A 22,105-nucleotide genomic window follows, 5' to 3' on the forward strand; every position below is an offset into this window, starting at 1 on the left:
TTCCCTCCTCTTCCAGAATCTTTAGTCATCCAAAGCTGTAGCAGTCCTCCAAGCCAGAACGAGGATGCTCATCTCCCCTACAGGCAACTCCCTGGATTCAGAAGGAGCTGATAAATATAGCATACTGGGGGAGGAAGGGGAGGTGGGAACCACCAAGAGTAACTTTCTGTACTAGAACTCCAGTGATTAAAGCCTTGGTTAACTAAATGCAACATCCCTGCCATGGTTTCATTATCTCTACTCAATTTAATTTGCAATTCTCTCTTTCAATGGGAGCTGCCATCTTAACATTTGTTACTCTAAAATACTTCAACTATGACACCTATCAGCCTTAAATCCAACAGCTGAAGTGCTATGGATCATGAAAGCAACAAACTAAGCAAAATACAAAAATATTGTAGCACAACTGTGCATCAATGCGTTGTGCTCATCTAGTTTTAAATTCCCTGAGTTTGTCTTCTTAGTGTTTAGCCTCCTCAGAGCAGGCACCCTGCCTTACTCCAAGTTCTGCACAGTGCACAGCAAACTGTTAGGACTCCGTTACACATTTCAGTAAATGTAGGAGGAGAGGAACTGGGGTATAGAAGTCTAACTACAACTAATAGCATGAACTTAAAGGGGAAAGTTTGCCACATTTATTTAGCAATCTGTGGAAAGGTCTCTGAAAGAAAGTCATGAAAGTCACTTCAATAGCTATACATTTTTAAAAACTAGACGGGACAAGATGCTAAGAAATTCTTAGAGGGATATATAGGCAATGAGCGGGGTTGGGTAGCCCAATAGGTCTTTACCATCTCCAACAGCTATGTGTATGAACTAGCCAGATATTTCTATTTTAAGAACTTTTGCAAACAAGATTCCGTGGATCTTTGGAGAATGAGTTTTCTGACAAACAGACGCAAGATCACCAGAGCTTTTCTAGAATATCCTGGCTATCTTCATAATCTGTGTGATGATGTACATCTAAGAGAACAAAGAGCGTGACTAGACAGATACTATTTTCTCCACAGGTTGTATCTATCTGCTCGGTGTGAGGGGCAGATTAAAATGCAGAAGAATAATGCTATGCTGTTTCTACTCAAGAAAAGAAATTGGAAAATACTGCTCCTTAAAGATCCTGGATATTTGCCAACTCACAGGGTAAACTGGTGATACTTCAGAAAGAGACAATGCTTTCATCTAAATTATGCCTGTGGAATCTTACCATGGCCCCTACATAAATAGTACCACATACTTAAAAAAAGGGGAAGTGTTAATATTCACATAGCTGAGAAGATGCAAAGCAAGTCTGGATTTAATCTAGCCAGGGTTTAAGAACACACAGCACTTAACATGGCATTGCCTCTTTTTGCTGCTTTATTCATTAATACATCATTAAAACAAACTTTTTCCTCCCTACCCGCAAACCAACCACATTCTGAACTTTCCTACTAATATTGCCATACCACACTGAACGACTTAAAATAGATACCACTGGATGAAATTTGAGTGAAAACATACATCTTAAGGCTGATTATTTAAAACAGACTTTTTCGGTTCCTAAAATTCATTTAAGCTACATGATACAGTTTGAGGCGGGTTTTCACAGTGGAATCAACTCAAGAGAAAAGCATTAATTATATTGAATTCTTCATCCTGCAAGGTCTGAGGGCTTGTCTACACAAACACTTCATTTACAGCAAGCTGAGGTGTAAATCTAGAGTGCACTAGCATACCGCACAGTCGTAATCTTGGTGGACCGTACTGGCACACTAAATGTTCCCTAGTGTACTTTAATTTACTCCCATTCTAAAGTAGGTTAGATCAAAGTGCACTAGGGAACTTTCAGTGCTAGTCAATAGGCTCCACACAGACAGTAGATTCATATCCCAGTTTGCTAAACACTTAGTGTTTGTGTAGACAAGCCCTTAGATTCCGTGCTTCATTTTATCAAGATTCTGAAGGAGATGCTGCTAAAAGCAACATCTAAGGCCAGATTTTCAGAAGGCATTTAGGCACCTTAAAGATGTAGAGAGGCACCTGAGTAGGATTTTCAATTGCAAAAATATATTTTTATGGATTTAGGTGCCAAAACTGCTAACCTTTGAAAATCCCACTGGGCACCTATCTGCATCTTCAGGCCCTCAAATACCTTTGTAAATCTGGTCCCAGGACATCATTGCAGTTATGAAACATGACAAGACAGCCCAGAGGGAGAAACATATATTTGATAATTAGTAAATGTGGTAATAAAAATGGAGAAAACCTAAATAGTAGTATGGCAAACTGATTTAGGTTTATGTTTAATCCAACTAAAAATTTTACCCAGTTTAACAGCCCATCTCTTCATAAACATTAAGTAGAAGTGTGCACCATAAATGCTGGATTTTGTAAACACATTCTACTTCTGTCAGGTTTCAGAGTAGCAGCCGTGTTAGTCTGTATCCGCAAAAAGAAAAGGAGTACTTGTGGCACCTTAGAGACTAACAAATTTAATTGAGCATAAGCGTAAGACACTTTTTCTCATCTCTCATTAATTTTCATGGGCAAATCCTGTCATAGGCTAATTCAAGTACAGTACTTAACCTCTGATCACCACATTTTTACACACACACACACGTACGTGTGTGTGTGTGTGTGTGTGTGTAAGAACACAGTTTTCAGATTAGTCAATGTTATACAGTATTTAGCAGTGTGTCTCTCAGGGTTAGTATACCAATTTTATTTAAAATTGGAACTCCTCATTCTGCAAACCCATATGCTGATATGTGTATTGAGGTTAATAAACCACAAAGTAGTTTATTCCTCTAAATTTCAAGGGCTTATAAATATGGTTTCACAGATTAAGTATTTCAGCCTCATTTTTCCAGCAAGTCAGTTTTCTGGATTTTTTGGATGACGACGTCTCACTGCTGTTTCTTGTGATCGAAACAGCAGCAAGGTAGCGCATGAACACAACAGCACGTTCCTGGAAGCAACAAGCATCATGCCACACTAGAGTGAGAGTCCTCCCAGTGTTCACAACGCTTTTTGCAATGAGTGCAGTAACACTCTCAGCCACTACAGAAGATTGCAAAAAAAAAAGACTCCCTCCTTTCCTTATCCTATTAAGGGGTAGGGAAGGATGGACCTCTCTGTTCTCTATGCACACTGTTCTCCCTGTTCCTGTTCACCACTGTTAGGTGAAAAGTTAGGTTAGGTGAAAAGTGCTTTCCCAAAGATCAACTCTTTGGTCTTATCACTCTCTACTACCTTGGATAGGTCTATGGACCTCTGTCCTGCCCTATCAGGTTTTGTCTCCCACTGTTTCATGTCCCACTCCACCTTCCCCCAGTTCTGCTCTTCGCCCCATGGCCTGTGAAGTGGTCGGGTGTGGAATGGAGTATTCCCTGGCTCTCTCCCTGGCTCCATGAAATGGTTGGAGGTTCATCTCCCACGTTCTCCCAATGCCTCCCTTCCACATTCTGTGGAGGGTTCTCCCCTCCCTGACTCCTCCTCTGCTCCACACAAGAATGGGGGCTCTGGTTCTGCTCCCTCCACACAGAATCCCTACGAGGATCACTAATCTTTCCCTAGCCCAGCAAGGGATAGAACAGTGGTGGAAGTGGGCAAGGAATCACCAACAGGGAACTGAAATAATTTGTATTGACCTTACATCATGGCAGTCTTGTGGGAAAGGTTGCCTGGGGTCCACTGCTCCTTTCCAACCCAATGCAGGTGTTTGAAGAGAAACCATTGGTGGCATTAATTCCACTCCCTCCAGAAGAGGAGAGAGGTACAGCAATCACAGGAGGCAAGAAAGCTACCCATCCCTCCAAAGGGAAGAAGGAGAAAAAGAAGCAGGCTGAGAACCAATTGTTTTCTCTCCCAGCCTTCCTCACCATCACGAATGGCAGAGTTGGTGACCCTACTCATATATACACAGAAAAGCAGTAAGAGAAGACAAGTTACTAAAGTTTACTTAATGCAAATTGAGTTGGGGGAGTGCAAAAGTAGTGTGCAACTCAAGTGGACATGAACCAGGGAGGATCACTGGGCCAACACAGAGTTCTTCTCTCTGAACAACATACTTCTCTATATGTCCAGTGTAAGGGAAGAATGGATCTTGAATCGATTGTTCAGCTATTGGCACATACTACCCTGGACTGGCCAGAAAGAGTGGTACATCTATGTAAAAAAAGGCCACAGCCCCATAATTTATCTGAATCCAGGAAACAAATTCTTTCTAGAATGTCAGAGAAAGAAAAATGAATATATACTCATTTCTGCAAATAACACCAAATCAAACAAAAGACAAGAAGACAGCAAAAGATATTTAGAGTGGAGGCATCATAGGCATTTTTCATTTTTGCCAGTTTAAATACCCTAATAATTTTATTGACGTTTCTATATCTCTTCCCCTTTACAATCTCCAGGGAACAATGGAGGAAAAATATTATGGACCTAGTAAAACAGTGTATATGAGAAGGGTTTAGGGCTGGTATTTTCCAGGTGACACAAAGGAGTTAAGACACCGAATTCTCAATGAAAAGTCAGATTTGGGTGCCTTACTCCTTCAGGTGACTTTTAAAGCACCAGCTATATTATATTGTATATACACACGAGACACATACTATTCTTAGTCAATTTAAAAAAAAGTATGAATTAGGAAAGAAGGTTAGCATGCCAAGTTCCAAGCGAAGAATCATTTAGCTTATTTATAGAAAAATGTAAAAAGTTGATTTCATAATGCTACAATTTATAAAACTGCCACCAAGCAATAAAATATAATAATTTTCAAAAGACTGTAGGTTGCACATTACCCAAAATGCATACTCTCTTACCAGCGAATAACGATTCCTGTTCAACTTCTAATCCATGAAGCAACTGGATCAAGTGGACAGACACTTCAGTCAGACCCAAATTCCTATTATATAGTTAAAACAAAGAGGGAGTTTAATTTTAAACCTCCTAAGGAAAAAAAAGAAAAAAAAAACTGTATGGAGTTACATCACAAAACATCACAGATTGATCCTAATCTCACTCAAGCCTCTCACCTGACTTCAGTGGATGCAGAATCACGCACCACAGGCAAAGTCATATTGGGGAGGACATGGGTCTCTGACACTTGTAAACAAAATGTTAACTCTTCATTTCAGACTGTTAGCATAACCATACTTTCAGTTCTAAGCAAAAAGTTTGCAGTTTCATGTCCCTCACAAGGATTTGGGTTTTTATACCCACCCAATGCATGCTGGGTAGATGTCAGTGCAGCAGGTGCATATTTGGGATGGAGTGTTAGAGATGCTGTCTTTCAGATCAGTCTGCTCTGTTAACCCCTGGAATCTCTCCAGGTGGATATTAGAGACTTTGTATTACTTTCCAAACACATTAAGGGATAACCCCAGTTCCATGGCTGACATTTTCTCATTCAATAAATTCTAAGGATATCACAGGCTGTGTGTAAACTGGTTTCAATGCACAATAGCTACTTCATTTGTCTATAGTCACTGCACTATCACTGAAACAATAGGGAGTATTACTACTAGTTATTTTTATTACCTAGGATTACTATTTGTAGCACCTCGGATCCCTACTTATTATGGAGCAGGACACCATTGGGCTAGATGCAGTTCAAAGAAAAGGCACCATATAAATTCACATTTTATCTTTAAAGAATGAATTGCTTGTACTATTATTTTTGTTGTAATTTACCTTTAAATACTGAATATGTACAATTTATGTTTTTGTATAGGTATATGTTACATTACATCTTTCCCCATTCCACTCATAGGTCCCTACCCAAAGGTCATTCCTGAACAATGAAACAGACCAGCCCACTGTGTCCTCAACTCCTTCCTTAAAAACAAACCCATCTACACTATGCACCATTGGCTAAAAGGAAAGCAATAAAAGCTCATCTGACTGCGTACGTACCCCTTCCCTTCTGAACCACCAGGGACAACTACCTTAGTAGTCCACCACTTGTACTCCTCAATGCTCTGAATAGAACCATAAAGCATTACCATCGGAACAGCTTATGTGTCACATAACATGACCCTTACTAAATCCAGATTCAGTCTTTTCCCTCTTTGCACTCCAAAAATCCAAATTCATTAGAATTTAGTTGGGCATTTCTATAATTAAATGGAAATATTTTCATAAAGTAAAACTTCAGATAGTTTAAGTAGTTATGAAATATGCCATCAATGCCCCAGTATATTATGCACTACCATTAACTATCAGGATTTTAAAATACCAGACAAAAATGGCTCAAATCAAATTAAGGCTCAAATCAAAATCATAAGGAAATATTCAAAACCATGGAATAAGGGCAAGGAAAATTCCAGGTGGTCATGGATCCTAACTCTAGTTCAGAGGGAGGAATGGAAGAAAACCAGCTCAGAGCTTGCCAGAAAAGACAATTAGAGTCAAAGTATTCAAACAGTTCCATAATCAAAAGTTATCCTGGAGGCAAAGAACTTGTTCCAGTAAGCTCTCCACCTCCCATGGAGAACACCACTCTCTCCAGTGAGCAGTGCACACAGGAATATTTATGAATATGTAAATTTAGCTCCAAGCTGAATACTTTTTTTTAAAATGTTGTCATTTCTGCAGATGTTTTCAGTGACAACTTGGGCCCCTTTTAACTAAACTTTAAAGCAAAGAGGAGTCCACATGTATGAAACATGAGTTTCTTTGCAGTGAGCCAAGTGAACAAAATGACTTAGGAATAATGAAGTGACAGCCTCCAAATACTTTCATCCAAGGCTCTTATTTGTTTCAAACCCTTAGTATTCCTTCCTGAAAATCCTCAGCTAAGTATTGGCTTGATTTTAAATAGCATCAAAAAGGTTTAAATTTCTAAACCCTGCATATTGCAAACTTGACACCAAATTCAGCTGATCATTTGCCTTCCATCCACAGTTCCTGAACATTTAAATGGACATTTAATCCCGAGCAAACTGTGCCTTTGCGGCAATTAAAAAAATCACCATGGGCCACATTGTGGCCCATCCCAAGTGTCTCCCAAGGTATTTAAGGAGCAGAAGGCCACTCACACACAGCCTGTGTACATGGGGCTTCTGGCAAAGCCAAAATAGACCTCTATGAATAATCCCTACTATGCAAAAGGTGCCTTTACACATGTAGCCAGGCTACAGCAAGTTTGGCTATTAGAATTCAGTTTCTTGACAAAATGCATCAACTCGCATTAATTGGCTGCTGAGGCGATCATCAGCGTGGCACAGAGGTGCAACCAGTGGAGGCAACATCTTTCTTCTTACTCACTGAACAAGGGATTAAATACTTAGCTCCTACACAGAAACTAAACATAAATTGATAGCTATTCAATGGTCCTCTTAGGTGTACACATCATAGGAGACACCACCAGTCCTGGCAGCATTGAGAGTAGAACTGAACAAATAATGGATTTTTTGGTTCAAGGGAGGAAAAGCCAACAAAAAATATCAGTTCAATTTGAACCAAACCCATTTTTTAATTTTTGTTGTCAAATCAAGGACGCATTGAAATTTCATTTAGAAGAATCGACCAAATTTTTTCAGATTGACTTGAAACGATTGAGTTTTTTGGTATTTTTCCACCCTTTTCTGTGAAGGATGAAAAAGAGGCAGCTTTTCTCAATCTAGGTTGAGGTATGCTGACAAGAAGAAACTTGCACCGTCATTGCTATTCTTGTTCCAGGGATACAGGGAATACTTCATTTCCATGTGCTGCTAACTGACATCTTCAACCTGTATAGAAATTCACTGTAAAAATATTTTTTTAAACGCAACTTTGAGTTTGGACTCCCACACTGCACTTCTATAACTCATAGTAAATTTACAGAAAATATATACTACCACTTTCCTCTACTTTTTTTGCTTTTAAAATATGCCATCACACAACTGTGCGCTTCTTATGTAGATTTTACTCCTGGGGGAATTTTACTCTGCGCCAAAAAAAAATAAAAATTCTGCACCAACAATTCTACACACAGTATTTTAAAATTCTGCAAAATTCTGCATATTTTGTCAAAAACAACACAATATAACCATACCAGTTTCAATTATTTTGGTAATTTATTTCAAAATACCTGTCAGCAAGTATGTCTCTAACAATACAGACAACAAAAAAGATTCAGGAAATGTTTTTTGACAATCAGATTCCTTACTAGGGGCATTCTAATACAAAACTGAGTAATAATTCATTTAAACCACAATACAGAACCATATTTCCCGCACCCCTCAGAAGCAATGCAAAGGCTTGGGACAATCAGGGGTAACAGAGGAGTTGAGGGAGAGGGAAGTAATTGCTGGGAAGGAGCCTAGGTGTGAACTCGGAGGGTTGCTGGGTATGGGTGGGAAAAGTATGGAACAGGGTTGGGGTTGGTTTTTGTTTTGTTTTGTTTTGTTTTGGGGGGGGGGAGGGGCAGAGAGGGATTTTTAGAGAGCTTCCCCCATGCAGACCCTGCCTGAGCCCTAGCCTCTCCCATTCAGTCAGGCACATCTGCCCCGTCCCCATGTGTCCCTACACGTCCTGTCCATGTGTCCCTCCATCCCCAGACACCCACTCCCTCCCATCCCCATAGGTCTCTGCACCCTTTCCCCTGTGGCCCTACACCCCCTCAGCCAGCCCCCTCCCTGACCCCCATGTGTCCCTGCACTCTCTCCCCTCTGTCCCCGTCTCTGTGCCCCCACTCAGCCATCCCCCTTCCCCGTGTCCTTACACTCTCTCAGCCAGCCCCCCCCATCTCCATGTGTCCCTGTACCTCGTCCCCATGTGTGTGTCTATGCCCGCACTCAGCCACCCCAAAGCGGCCCTGCATCCCCACTCCTGTCTCCATGTCACCCTGCATCTCCCTCCCCCCTGTGACCTTGCATCTACAAGCCCATTCAGCCCCCACCCCAGTCTGTCCTCCACCACTAGCCCTTATGAGCCTGTCTGTGACCCTCCAGCAGCCCCATGCTGTCTGTCTCCTGACCTGGCTTGACAGGCACTGTGAAGAAGGCACTGCAGGTTCTCCCTCTTCCCTATCGTAGCTGGGGCTAGCCTAGGGTGAACAGATAAAATAGACAAAATATCGGGACACATGGGGGAAACAAAACAAAACAAAAAAAAAAAGCGGCCAGAGCAGAGTTGCCGAAGCACAAAAAAAGTGGCCAGAGTGGCCAAAGCTGCAATATTGGGACAAATGGCGTCCCGACCATGCATCAGTTGGGAAGCGGGACAAAGAACTAAAAATCGGGACAGTCCCGATTTTATTGGAACTTCTTGTCACCCTAGGCTAGCCAGGAACAGCGGCTCTGTTTTAGCACCACAGCACCCTCTGGTGGGCAAAAGGCAGAACTGCAGCAACTTTCCAGCAGAAACTATTTTCAGCAAAAAATCATATACATATATACACACACACACACACACAGCACAGAACTCTGCGCACGCGCAGTGGCGTACTATTCCCTCAGGACTAATATTTCATCTTTGCAGCTATATTCATTTATTTGGACCCCTAGCAAATAGACTAATTATGTAAATTGCGTGTTAGATAGTATGTTTTTTATAGGTTTCAGAGTAACAGCCGTGTTAGTCTGTATTCGCAAAAAGAATTTTATGGTTTTTTTATGTTTTATGTCTTTATGTTTTTTATAAAACTTATAAATCTTCTTTTTTAAAATACACTAAAACTTTTTCTTTAACTACTTTAAATAAATATCTAAGATGATTTACCTCTTTCAGAATCTGGAAAGTAATGACTAATAATTTCACCCAAATTTTTAATGTTTCTGAATTTTAGATGCATTTGTGCTTAATTGTTGTGGTGCGAAATAAAGCAATAACCCTTTAAACATTTTGCTGAGTGAAAAGAAGACTACAGTCGTTTGAGAATGTCTGAATAGTTTGCTGTCATAGGATGCAACCACAAAATATTATACAACCCTCATTTTGGATTCTAAGTAAACACTAAAGTCTGAAACATTTAAAATGAGGAAGCAGCAATATAAAACATATTTAAACATTTATTTATTGTGATTACCAGGAAATTCCATTCACAGCCTTTTTCAGTTATGCAAGTCTTTTAAAAAAAAAAGATTAACGGACGCAACATCCTCATCTGAACACTACCACAGTATTTATGGAGTTCTGTTATTTAACTTCAGCTATTCTGCCCCAATATAGGACAGAAATTCCAATTTCTATCTCATATAGAATACTGTATCTCAGCAATTCATTAAGTCAGGTTTGAAAAGTCCCAGAAAGAGTAATTTTTGAGATTTTGAACAACAGTTTCACATAATCCAGCAACCTTGATATGGCTATTTTCTGGCTAGCTATTACTGTTTAACTACCTAAATTTTTAACAGCATTTTGAAAATGAGAAGTAGTATAAGAGCAAAGTATTACTAGCTCTTTAACATTTATTTTTACTCTGTTTTTTGCAAATCCAGAGTGGATGACTGAAACTAAGAAATTAAAATTAAACTCTGCTTGAAATACACCCATGCAACCTGAAATAAATGGAGGTGAGACTACATAATTGAGGGCAGAATCCAGCTCGTCACATCCATTAATATTAGACTAACAGTCCACATTTGTGGAAGTGTACAATTTACTCCAGATAGCATATGCATATATCGAATATATTTTGTCACACGCAAGATGTAAACCTACATGTCTTAAAAAAACATTAAACCATCCTTCATTTCAAAAGTCAGCTAAGGTTGCTGACTTCTAAGAATATATTCCCTATCATTTACAAAACCGTCCACTTAGAAGCTAAAATATTAATAGTTAACATCATAAATATTATCCTGATCACATAATCAGCTTCCATTATTCAGAGTACAAAGAATCGCATATTTTCATCACAATCCAGCAACCTTAACGCTGACGTGTGAATTTTTATATTTATTTTAATCTAAATATTTTCTTAAAGGATTCTGGTAAGTGGGAAATATCCGTTAATATACTTACAAGTCAAACAAGAACACAGCAGGGTAAAATAAAAGATTATATAAGCACCAAAACAACTTAAACTCTGTAAAATTTGTGTACGCTAATAAGGATCATAACTATACCTCATAACATCTTGATTCCTGGCACACCGAACACAGGCATTCCGTAGACATCTGAAACATTCGGCTATAAGCAGCAGACATGTGTCTAGAGTTGTCAGTTCCATGGAATCCTTGCAGGCCAATTCCATTTCACATGAGGCTTTAGTCAAGATTTTCAGGAGACTCTGGAACATACTTTCTTCTGCCATTTCTCTGAAATCAAGTATAACTGCAGTGAGCAAAGGAGGATTAAAAATGGGGTGGGGAAATATTGGCTAGACAAGAAAATCTCTCATGAAGTTTATTATTCAAGTCATGGTCATTTAAAATTTAACATTGAAGAGTTGACATAATACTATATTTCTGCAATAGGAAAACTTAACCGTCCTGATACACCAAATCTTTGACTCACTATTAAGTATTAGAAAAATCCAAAAGGTCCATTCTAATTTTGTAAGTTATATAAAGTGAACTCTCTATTCCTGTAAAACCTTGCCCTCCCCAGAAATCAAGGGCCTTATTTTACGATATGCCAAGCACGTACTTAGCAGAGTTAAAATAATTCTGCATACCAGTTCATCATGAGGACTAAAAAAAGCAAACCCACAGCAACCTTGTGCATCATGGAAAATATAAATTTTAGTCAGCACAGTGTCGAATAAGTCTTAAGTGACACACACCTCTCACCGTCCTTTCAACATACCAAACAGCAATCATTACTGAGTACAGGCCATATATTGACTTAGTTTTCATGGAACTCTAAGTAACAACTCTCAGACCAAAAGCAGTCTAAGTCATCCTAACCACACACACTACTGCTATATACACAAAAGATGCACAAGATCATTTAGGAACATAGGAATTAGGAATCAGCATACTGACTCAGACCAACTGTGTCCAGCACCAGATGTTTTAGAGCAGTGGCCTTCAACCTTTTTTCATTTGCACACCCCTAAAAAATTTCAAATGGAGGTGCAGACCTCTTTGGAAGACTTAGACATAGTCTGCAGACCTCCAGGGGTCTGCTGACCTCAGGTTGAAAACCACTGCTTTAGAGGAAGGAACAAGAAACTACATAATAAAATAACCCACCCAGAGAGAAGTTTTTCTAGTCCCAGAGTGTTAATGGAAAGTTTATATCCTGAAACATGAAGATCTAGATCCCTGGTAATCCATTAAATGTTTAAACATGTTTGAATCTTACTAAGCCATTGGTGTACATACCCTGTAACAGCAAGTTCCACCAGTTATTATCCTTTTTTGTAAATAATCACTTTCTTTTACCAGCTTTGATTTAGTGCCTTTCAACGTCAATGGATGACCCCTTGCCCTGATATCTTCTGTGGTAACTTAAGTGTGCATTCCCTGCTTTCCTCCTCCCAAACGTGAATTCAAGGATTTGAACTCTCACGTTCAAGAAGGGCACAAGGAAAACCGAGCACCATTAGGTGGTTGCAACCTTAACTCCATGTTTTCAAAAGCTTTCCATTAGTGCCAATAGGCTTTGGATCAGGCCCTATTCTGATGAAACCAAGTTCTATAAGGAGCTAATACTGTACATTCACATGAAGAGCAAAGGGAAAGCATAATCTCAAAAAGTCTAGTGGTTAAGACACTGGAATGGAGCTCAGGGATCTGGGCTCAATTTCCATCCTCTTCCACAGACTTCCTAGGTGAGTGAATGCAAGTCACAATCTATCTCAATTCCTCGACTCTAAAATGGAAATATTTTTTCTCCCCACCTTCTGTCTTTATTTAATTTGTAAACTCTCCAAGGCAAGATCTGTTGTACGCTGTGCATGTGCAATGCACAGCACAATGGGGCTCCTATCTCAGTTGGGGCCTCTATGCATTACTGTAATGATTATTATGGAGCAAGGGACTTCACATGATGATAAGAGAGACAGAAGGAAGAGGCAGCAAGTTCAAGATTGACTACACCAACCTGCACTCCTGGGAATGCAAAAGGAGAAAAACTGCTAGAACAGGAGAAAAACTATGCAACTCTTGAGAATATCTTGCCATGATGTGGGGTCTAAAAAAAAAGTTAGAACTATAATTATATGAGTGGAGGTTTCCTCCTATGTACAGGCCATTCCACTCTCACAGAGTTAAAGCAGATGAAGAGAATTGATGCTAAAATGTTATGCTGGAGCTTACACGCACATTTCTCACAAAAGCAGCAAGCATTAATCTCCAGGTCCTCTGTCACACACAGGTGTGTGAAAAGCTTCCAGAAAGAGCTGTTGGCATATTTATTTTTTCAAAATTTATGTTTAGAAAGGGGATGAACATGACAGATTAAAGCCAGTCAGTAATTCATATTTGATACAGTATGAATTCCAATGAAACTATGCTACACAAGAAAGTACAGCATGGTGTCACTTTAAGAATAGAGAGTTTAACTCATTCCAACACTGCCAGCCAGATGCAGCTGACATGGAAAACCAGGATCCAGCCACTTTGACCCTTAGATGGATTTAAGTTGCACACGAGATCACAGGAGCATTTAATGCTACATCTTGAGAGCGGCAGTAGCGAAATATCTTCCAAGCTAAATACTGGGCCAAAAGGAGATAAAAATGGGGAAGAAATGTTCATCAACACAGGTGACAATAATCATGGTACATAGAGAGATGATTATGTTTCATTAACGTAATGCTTGATCAGGAAGAAATCCTGATGTCACCATCAAATATCCAGCCATACAGGATAATGAATTCTGTCACACTTACACCAAAAATGGTCATGTCCCCATAAACCAAACCATGAATAAAAAAGTCACTCAGTGTTAAGAAACTCAAGTACAGATAGCTGCAAAATAAAATATTTTATTTTACAGTACAGTCAGTAATATACATCTAGATGAATAACCTGTCCACAATCACTTTCTTCTGCAATCTTATATTTTGGTTGCCAGTTACTTTTGTTAATTGAATTTTCAGATGTAAAAACTAACAAAGAAGTAACTAAGGGATATAACACTGCAAAATTTGCCCCTCAGTCATGAGAAAGGATAGGAAGGAAAGTGTTTCACTTGATGCATAATAAGTTATTTTGTTTGGTTTTAAAATATGAAAAAAACATGTATTTGACTAAAGCCTCCCACTGACAAGGACAAGAGTGCAACTACTGCCATTTACACACACAAAAAGCCAGGAGATTACACGATTTGGAGACTGACGTTCCCCAGAATCTATAAATAAATACATCCACACATACATAGGAACTTTTTTCCAAACACTGAAGAGAGTGTGTCTGGTAAAGGAGCACCCAACTATATTCAGAGTCACATTTGCTCTGTTGAGTCAAGATGCCATACAGAACCATTAACAGCGCAAGTGTTTAAGAGCAGTACACCAATTAAGTTACTCAAAAAATAAAAAACTTTCATAGTCTGTTAGCAATTCCCTTTATTCTTACCTATGCTGTGAGTTGGAATACCACATGGAACTGTTTGGTAAATTTTCCTGACTTAACTTCAAAATATAGAAAATCAGAAGCTAACGTGAGCCACCCCTTTCTAGTAGACATTGGTCAATTATTTTAAATTGGTAAAAGACAAGCAAAAGCTCTAAGTACAGTTGTTGGGGGGTTTTTTTTGGGGGGGGGGGTTAAAGTGTGCTCTAGCTGGTTGTATTATAAAAAACAGTTACAAAAGGCTTTTCAATACAAATATAAAGGCTTATTCTGTTTAGCAAACTGCAGCTGTACAGCATAGGAATTGTTCAGAAAGCCATTTTAACTGGTCACTGGATCATGAAATTCAAGCTATTGTGATAGCCTATATTACAAACAGAAATAAGACGTTTTGGTTAAAAAGGATAATCTGAAAAGTAAGAAATTTGTTCAGAAAAAGGTAGCACATCATGATTTTTTATATATTATATATAAATTAATATAATAATATAATAATATTATAATATAATATATTCTAGTAAAATATGAAGGTCTGATTATTCTGCCAGTTTCCAACAAACTATTTTAAATGCCAATATTTATAGGTTTTTCTATGTTGCTCCTCACTGTAGAATCTGAGCACCTGACACACATGAATGGATTTATCTTCCCACTATTAACAAAATTGGGAAGTTCATTCCATGTATGTGGCAGTGAAGCACAAAGAGATAAATTAGTTTTATGGGTGCTTGCCAGTTCCAGAAGAAAAAAAAAAATGCCATAAATGACATGCCCAAGGTCACACAACACGTCTGCAACAGATCCAGGAACAGAACCAGATGTGGTTCCCAGTATAGGACTTTACATTAATACCATCATCCCTCTCAAAGCAGTGCTCTTTCCACAGATTAAAAAGTACTTATGTGAAAATATTGCTCAACAAAGATACAAGCAATTACGTGCATAATCATTTTAAACAGAATGGGATGGTTGGAAAGGCTTAAGTCAATTGTAAGAAGCTTGTTAAGAAGAGTTCCTGCTACTACACTTGCCCCTAAACCCCCCGGCCAACATTTGTGGGTTTACAATTTTTTATTTTTATTTTTTTGGCTGGTGGGGTAAACTAAAGTTTTTCCTCTTTCCTGTTGCCATGTGAAAGGCCCAGAAACATACAAGTAAAACAGTGACATTGACTATACTCATAATGCTGTGGAATGTACAAAGTAAATTTGAAGAAAAATATTTTCCTGTAATCTGTTAAATATTTGTATTACCAGAGCACCTAGGAGCCCTAGTTATGGACCAGGATCTCATTGTGCGAGGTGCTGTACAAACAGAAAAAAGAGATGGTCCCTGCCCCAAAGAGCTTAATTTTTGATGCTACTTGTAATATTAGTAAGTAAAAACTTCAGGCAGAAGTGTGATTTAAGTTACCATGCTCCTTTAAGCATCGCCAAAACTTCATGCATTTCTGATAAACTTATTTCATTTTCCACATAGAGGATCCTGCTCTCCCAGTCTTAGTTAAGCCCCCTTTTACATGGAAGAATTTCTGTGTTCATTTAATTTGCTCTTTTGCCTTTGTTATTGTGAGATGTTTGCACCATGCTCTGAAATGTCTAGTTTGGGCTCATTCTGCTTTGTTCCCATAAGAGTATCCATAGTCAAGAACACTCCACTGATAAAGGGCTGCTCACTGAGTGTGCCAGGTTCACACAAAGTGCAATCAACTTCCCGTGTTCCCATTGAGTGCAAGTGTTTTGATAGCTCACAGATGGAGAAGCATGCCCTATCCCAAAAAGGACTTCAGAGATTAGTACCAGGACCTTGAATTGTATTCAAAATTGAATGGGGAGCATATAGAGATTCAGCCTAGTCTGTTCTGCATTTTCTCTTGTTTAAAAAGAGTTGCCCAAGTTGGAGTTGTCATGCTTTGTATATTGCAGCCCTAATAAAGGAAATGACAGCAGCCCAAACGGAAGGTTAAAACACAGATTACAGCAGCCATGTTCTCATCCGAAGCACAATCAATCGTCTGGTAAGTCAAAAGGAGAAAGTTATCATCCATATATACAGTTATATTTCGCTGTTTGTTATTAGAAAAAGCTTCTGAATATTAAAAAAAAAAGTAAACATACAAGATCACACCCTGCAGTTAGCGGTATTGCCAACATCCTATATTTAAAATGCATGAGTAAGGCCCAAAAACTCCTAAATAAAATGTTTTAATCTTAATTTTTTAAACCACGTTGTTGGATTCTTTTTACTTCCACTTATTTATTTGTTAGGTACTTGTACAGTCCCATTACCATAGTATCTGAGCACCTTAAAATATTTAATGCATTATTCTCAGAACATCCCTGTAATGTAGGTAAGTGCTATTGTCCCCTTTTTTAAAGTTGGGAAACTGAGGTACAAAGAGTAACTCACTTGGCCAGGGTCACACAGGAAGTCTGGGGAAGAACAGAGAACTAAACCCGAGTCTTTAAAGTCTCAGGCTAATAGACTAACTATTGGACTTTCCTTCCCCATTTGCTTCCTGTTTTTTTAACCTTTTGGATTCATCTTTTTAAACTTTTCTCCACTGTACCAATACAGCTGTGCTGCTGTAAGATTGCTCATGTAGCCATGTTATGCCAACGGGACAGAGCCCATTGACATAAGAAAACCAGCATCAATGAGCAGTGGTAGCTATGTTGGCAAGAGAGCATCTCCCGCTGACATAGCATTGTGCACATGAGCGCTTATGCTGGCAAAACTTACGTTGCTCAGGGCGGTATTTTTTTCACACCCCTGAGCGACAAAAGTTTTGCCGACATAAGTGCTACTGCAGATATGGCCTAAGACTTATGATCTGGCCCAATTAACAGAGAAAAAATAAAGCAGCATAGAAACATGAACTTTGGGTAGAGAGAGATGAGCTTGTGTCACAAAATTCAGATCCAGACCTCTTAATTTGGCAATGGAATTTTGGGGGAAGGATGTTCAGATCCAGGGTTTTGATTCAGACTATTCCCTAACCAGAACCCCACCTGTAGTTGCATTTATTATACCACTCCAATAAACCCCAGAAAACTAGGCGTTCATCCTCACCCAGAGTGAAAAGAAGTCATTGGTCCCCCACCCAGAGCCTGAACCGACCAATGTTGTTAGTATGTTTATCATCTAGCTATTCCCCTTTCCTTCACATCTAGAAGCCCAGCCTTCGGCCAGAGACAAGACAGCGCCACTTACAAAACAAGTTATACATAATGGAGAACAGCTAGCACCCTCTTGACTCATCCTAAGCATATCAAATGCAAATAAAGGTAGCTTCTCTTCCTCCCCATTCAGGTATTGATGCAATCAATTTGGTTATAGTTATTTTCACTTTCTGGTTCTTAGTGTTGCAATGTTCGCATTTAAAACACTGCAAGGTAACGTTTATTTGTTTAACAACCAAACAGTCTCATTGAATTTTTTTTTTTTTTTTTTTTTGAATTGTAAAACCACTACTGTTGGCCTTCGGTTTTAGAAGAGCTTGCTTTCACAAAATTTAAGGTTTTGCCTATTCTAAGTGTACAGAATTCCTTTAAAACTTTTATTAAGCTTCAATCATTTGTATATGACTGCTTTTTGCAAGTAACTTGGCTGGGATGGTGAAGTTTGAATAGACACATCATTGACTGTTCTCATACAAGAGCTGAGCTGCGAACACTGCAAAAGGAACACTTACATCTATGTACAGTGAGTATTTACACAAGCTCCACAGTGCAGTTAGACAGATTCAAGATCCCAACTACTGATCTCTAGGAGCATAACACTTTGGTGGCAGGACACCTGACTACAATACCCCTTGTATAATCACTTAGTCCTTGTTTACAATCAATATTGCTACATCTCTCAGAGGTGTGAAAAATCCACACCCCTGAGAGATGTAGCTATACCAATCTAACCCCGGTGTAGAAAGTGCTAGGTCAATGGAAGAATTTTTCTGGTGACCAAGTTACCACCTCTTGGGAGGTAGATTACCTACGTCGACGGGAAAACCCATCCTGTCAGTGTAGGTAATATCTACACTGAAGCACTACAGTGGCACAGGTGCACCGCTACAGCCGCACCACTGTAGCATTTTAGTGTATACATATCCTTAGCTGCATACCTTGGCTAAGTTTTCTGTCTAAAACATATTTCTAGCAAAAAATGCAGATTTGCTGACAATGAACAATTTGGCAAAACTAACTTAAATTCACAAAATGTGTCATTTAGTGAAAAAATGAAACAACATGCAAAAAAAACCCAAACATTTTGTTTTGACATTTTCTAAACGTTTTGATTTTTTTTAGTTCAATGACTTTTTCTAAATCTCCTTTAATTTTATTTTAAAAATTCAAAACTGTTTAAAAATGCTCAAAAAAATGAAATGCTTTGTTTGACCCAAAATGATTGAAAAACTGAGAAAAACAGAATTGCCATCAAACCAAACAATCTGTTATTTGTCCAGCCCTACTTCAATAAGTTCCCAAACAGCAGTATTTAAACACAGGCAAATGAGACAAATTGTGAACGTTGCCTACGGTCACACAAAGCAGCTGTGACACAACAGGGAATCAAACCTGGATCTTGAGCCCTGTTTCAGTGTCCTAAGCATAAGATCAGATAAAAAACTAAAGAAGGATTTAACTAGCAATATTAGGCTTGAAAAAAACACAAACAAAAACATAAATTGTAGACATACACTACCTCACAATGCCACATGGGGCATGTTCACATTTGAACTGAAAACAATTCCCAGCTCACTAGTTCTGATCCCACTAGCACACTAAAAATAGTGTAGCCATTGTGGTGTGAATGGGCAGGACTAGCTAACCTAACTATTTTTAGTTTGCTAACTCTCATCAAGCTAGCATGCATATGCTCCCTCCACTTTGGAAGTACACCCCCGCTCAAAACATAGACATACCCCAGGTTAGGGGAAGTAGAATTTGAACATATAGGCTCAAGAAAATGAATTTAAAAAACATGTAGATGTGTTAGATTTTTAATACAAACATACAAATAACCTACCTTGTTTTATCTTCAACATATGAGTTACAAGCTAGTGTTTCCCCTAATCCTGTAACTGCATCCACCTGGGTCAACGCTTGCACCTAAACAGAGCCACTGAAGCCAATGCAGCTCCACATCAGTGCAACGACCTACTCATATGGGTCCAATTACATGAAAACTATAATAAAAATAATCACAACTCTGTCTGAATTTTCTTTAATAACTACATGCTTTGTGTAACATTTAAGATAATAAAATGAAGAGATGTCTTTTTCCCATTTGTTTACTTTCAACAGAGCTTTGTTTAATTTCTACAACAATTGTCAGTTTCATTTTCTAATCTTTCTTTGCACTGGCATACCATCATTCTGGACTGTAACAAGCATGCCCTAGCCACCCACTCAAAGGCCTTGTCTACATTTGGATTTTAGCTACTAACGTTGCAGAACTGATGCAAACCACTAGCACAGACACAATTTGCACTGCTACAGCTTACCCATTTCACACCTGTGCTGCTCTGGTGTAAGCTGTGTCGACAGTAGCGGTCTGCACCAGTGGCTAAAATCTCACCTGGGCAAGGCCTAATAGTAATGAAGCTAGTCCCCAGGGAGAAAGAAGCAGTTGTTAATGTCTCCGGAGACGCATGCAGGGAACAGAGACAAGTGCAGGCAGAGAAGGCTACTCTCCCTCACCTGCTCCCCATGCTCTGGTATGGAAGCAGGGATAGTCCCAGGATCTATACACAGAGCAGAGAGTAGAGGTAGGGGGAAACTATATTTCCCTTACCTATCAGACCCCAAACCATAAGTGATGGCTCACAGGCCACCTGTCTGTTTCATTAGCCAGGGGCCTAGCAGAAGAAGGAAAGGCCCATCTTCATTTCCCACATCATTCCAAGTGACCAGGAAACACATGACTGCTGTAGAATATTAAAGAAGGTAGGGCTGCAAGAGCACCTGCAAGGGGGCACCAGTATATGTCTGGTCCTGTTTTCCCCAGACCGACTCGTGACCCACCCAGACACTGGTAAGCAAGGCACAATGAAGATAAGAGGTTAAGAACTACAACAGCTGTTGTAAGCTTTATAGCCTGGCATGCAGACTTGGTTTTTAAGTTACACGATTTCAAAGCACCCCCTTCAATGAGGAACAAGAAAGCCCTGAAACCAAACATCACTGACAGGGTTATCACTAGTCTGCGGCTACCTGAAGAGACCAGGGATGTAATTTAAACTAATCTTGAAAACTAGGCAGAGACGCCTCTGCCTCGTTACAGCCTCACCACTACTCCCAGTCCCCCTACACACAGAGAGCTCAAACAGACACTGCACTGCCCCAACATCTGCCCCAGCCCCTCACACTCCTGTGGCCAGGAACAGACCAGCTCCCCACATCCAGCGCCACACACACACACACAGACCCCCAACCAGACACAGGCCCAAGCTCTACTCCATCTCTCCTTCTTGCACACACCTTAGTACACGTACACACAAAGCCGTACACCCCAATACACGTGTACACACACACACCCCATACGCCGCCCCCCCAGTACAGATACACACACCCCCCCCAGTACAGCCCCATACCACCGGTAAACGAAACGTCCACACACGTCCTTACACCCCCACCACACGCGCACCCACACGCCCCACACACGTACACCCCGCCATGACCCCCGCACACACCCCGTCTCCCCCTCCGCGCCGCACCGACCCCCCCTGCCCCACACCCCAGGCCCCACGTGGCCCCCGCGGGGCCCCTCCTCCCCGCTACCTGGGCCGCGCCTCCCGGAACAGGCCCGTCAGCCGCCGCACGGTCTCCAGGCGGCCGGGGGCCGACGAGGCCTCGGAGAGCCGCTCCGCTCGGGCGGCGAGTCCCAGCCGCGGGGCCAGAGCGCGCAGCGCCGCCTCGGGCCCGGCCGCCGCCATCGTGCGCCTCTTCCCCGCTCCGCCCCCTGCCGCTCGGCCCGCCGTGCGTGGGCAGGCCGGGGTGCTGTGCGCGGCGCGGGGGAGACGCGACCCCGCCTGTCCCACGCGCGGGGGCGGGGGCCGCTGTGTGTGTGTGTGAGATCGCTGCGGAGATGTGCGAGAGATGCGGGCGAGCACGTGTACGGGGGTGCGGAGATCGGGGTGAGCGGCAGGGGTTGAATTCAGCCGGAGCCGCCCAGCGTGGAGCTCCAGTCAAGGTTTTCAAACCCGCCGGAACCCCGGCACGCCCCGGGGCTCAGGGAAATATCCAGTGAGACTGTAAGCCGTGGGGATGCCTGTGTGCGCAGATATCGGTTTATGCAGGCGTGTAGCTGTGTGTACCCGCAGGCGTGTAGCTACGTGTGATGTGCATGGGAGTGTGTGCACATGTGTGCCTGTATATGTGCAGCTACGTGTGATACCTGTGGGCATGGTCTAGATAACTGTACATAAGGGCTCTCCATACATTACATAATGCATTATTGGATGGATGGGTCCTTAATTTTGCATGACAGAATGTTTGTCTCAGTGTTATAAAGTATTACAAAGGTCTTGAAACTCACAAAAAGGTGTTACATAATTTGTGGACAGCCCCACATGTAGATGTGTATGTAAGAGACATATAGTCATTTTAAATAACATTATTGGAAGTAAAACAAAAACCCAAACTCAGGGAATGTGCAATTAAGTTTCCATCACC

At 40.6% G+C, this 22,105-nt stretch overlaps 1 protein-coding gene across 1 annotated transcript in view; it reads right to left on the bottom strand.

The window, feature by feature from the left end:
* The window catches only part of ATXN10 (ataxin 10), a 160,489-nt gene extending 139,108 nt beyond the window's left edge, over window positions 1-21,381 (bottom strand). The window contains exons 1-3 of the mRNA XM_074936421.1: window positions 21,212-21,381; window positions 11,034-11,225; window positions 4,803-4,885 (exon numbers count right to left, since the gene is read on the bottom strand). Of these exons, the coding sequence (XP_074792522.1) occupies window positions 4,803-4,885; window positions 11,034-11,225; window positions 21,212-21,366 (430 nt within the window). The 5' untranslated portion in view covers window positions 21,367-21,381. The remainder of the gene's footprint in view (window positions 1-4,802; window positions 4,886-11,033; window positions 11,226-21,211) is intronic.
* Between the last annotated feature and the right edge of the window lie 724 nt (window positions 21,382-22,105).

The sequence above is a fragment of the Natator depressus genome, chromosome 1, assembly GCF_965152275.1.
Source record: "Natator depressus isolate rNatDep1 chromosome 1, rNatDep2.hap1, whole genome shotgun sequence".
NCBI classification, from domain to species: domain Eukaryota; kingdom Metazoa; phylum Chordata; order Testudines; family Cheloniidae; genus Natator; species Natator depressus.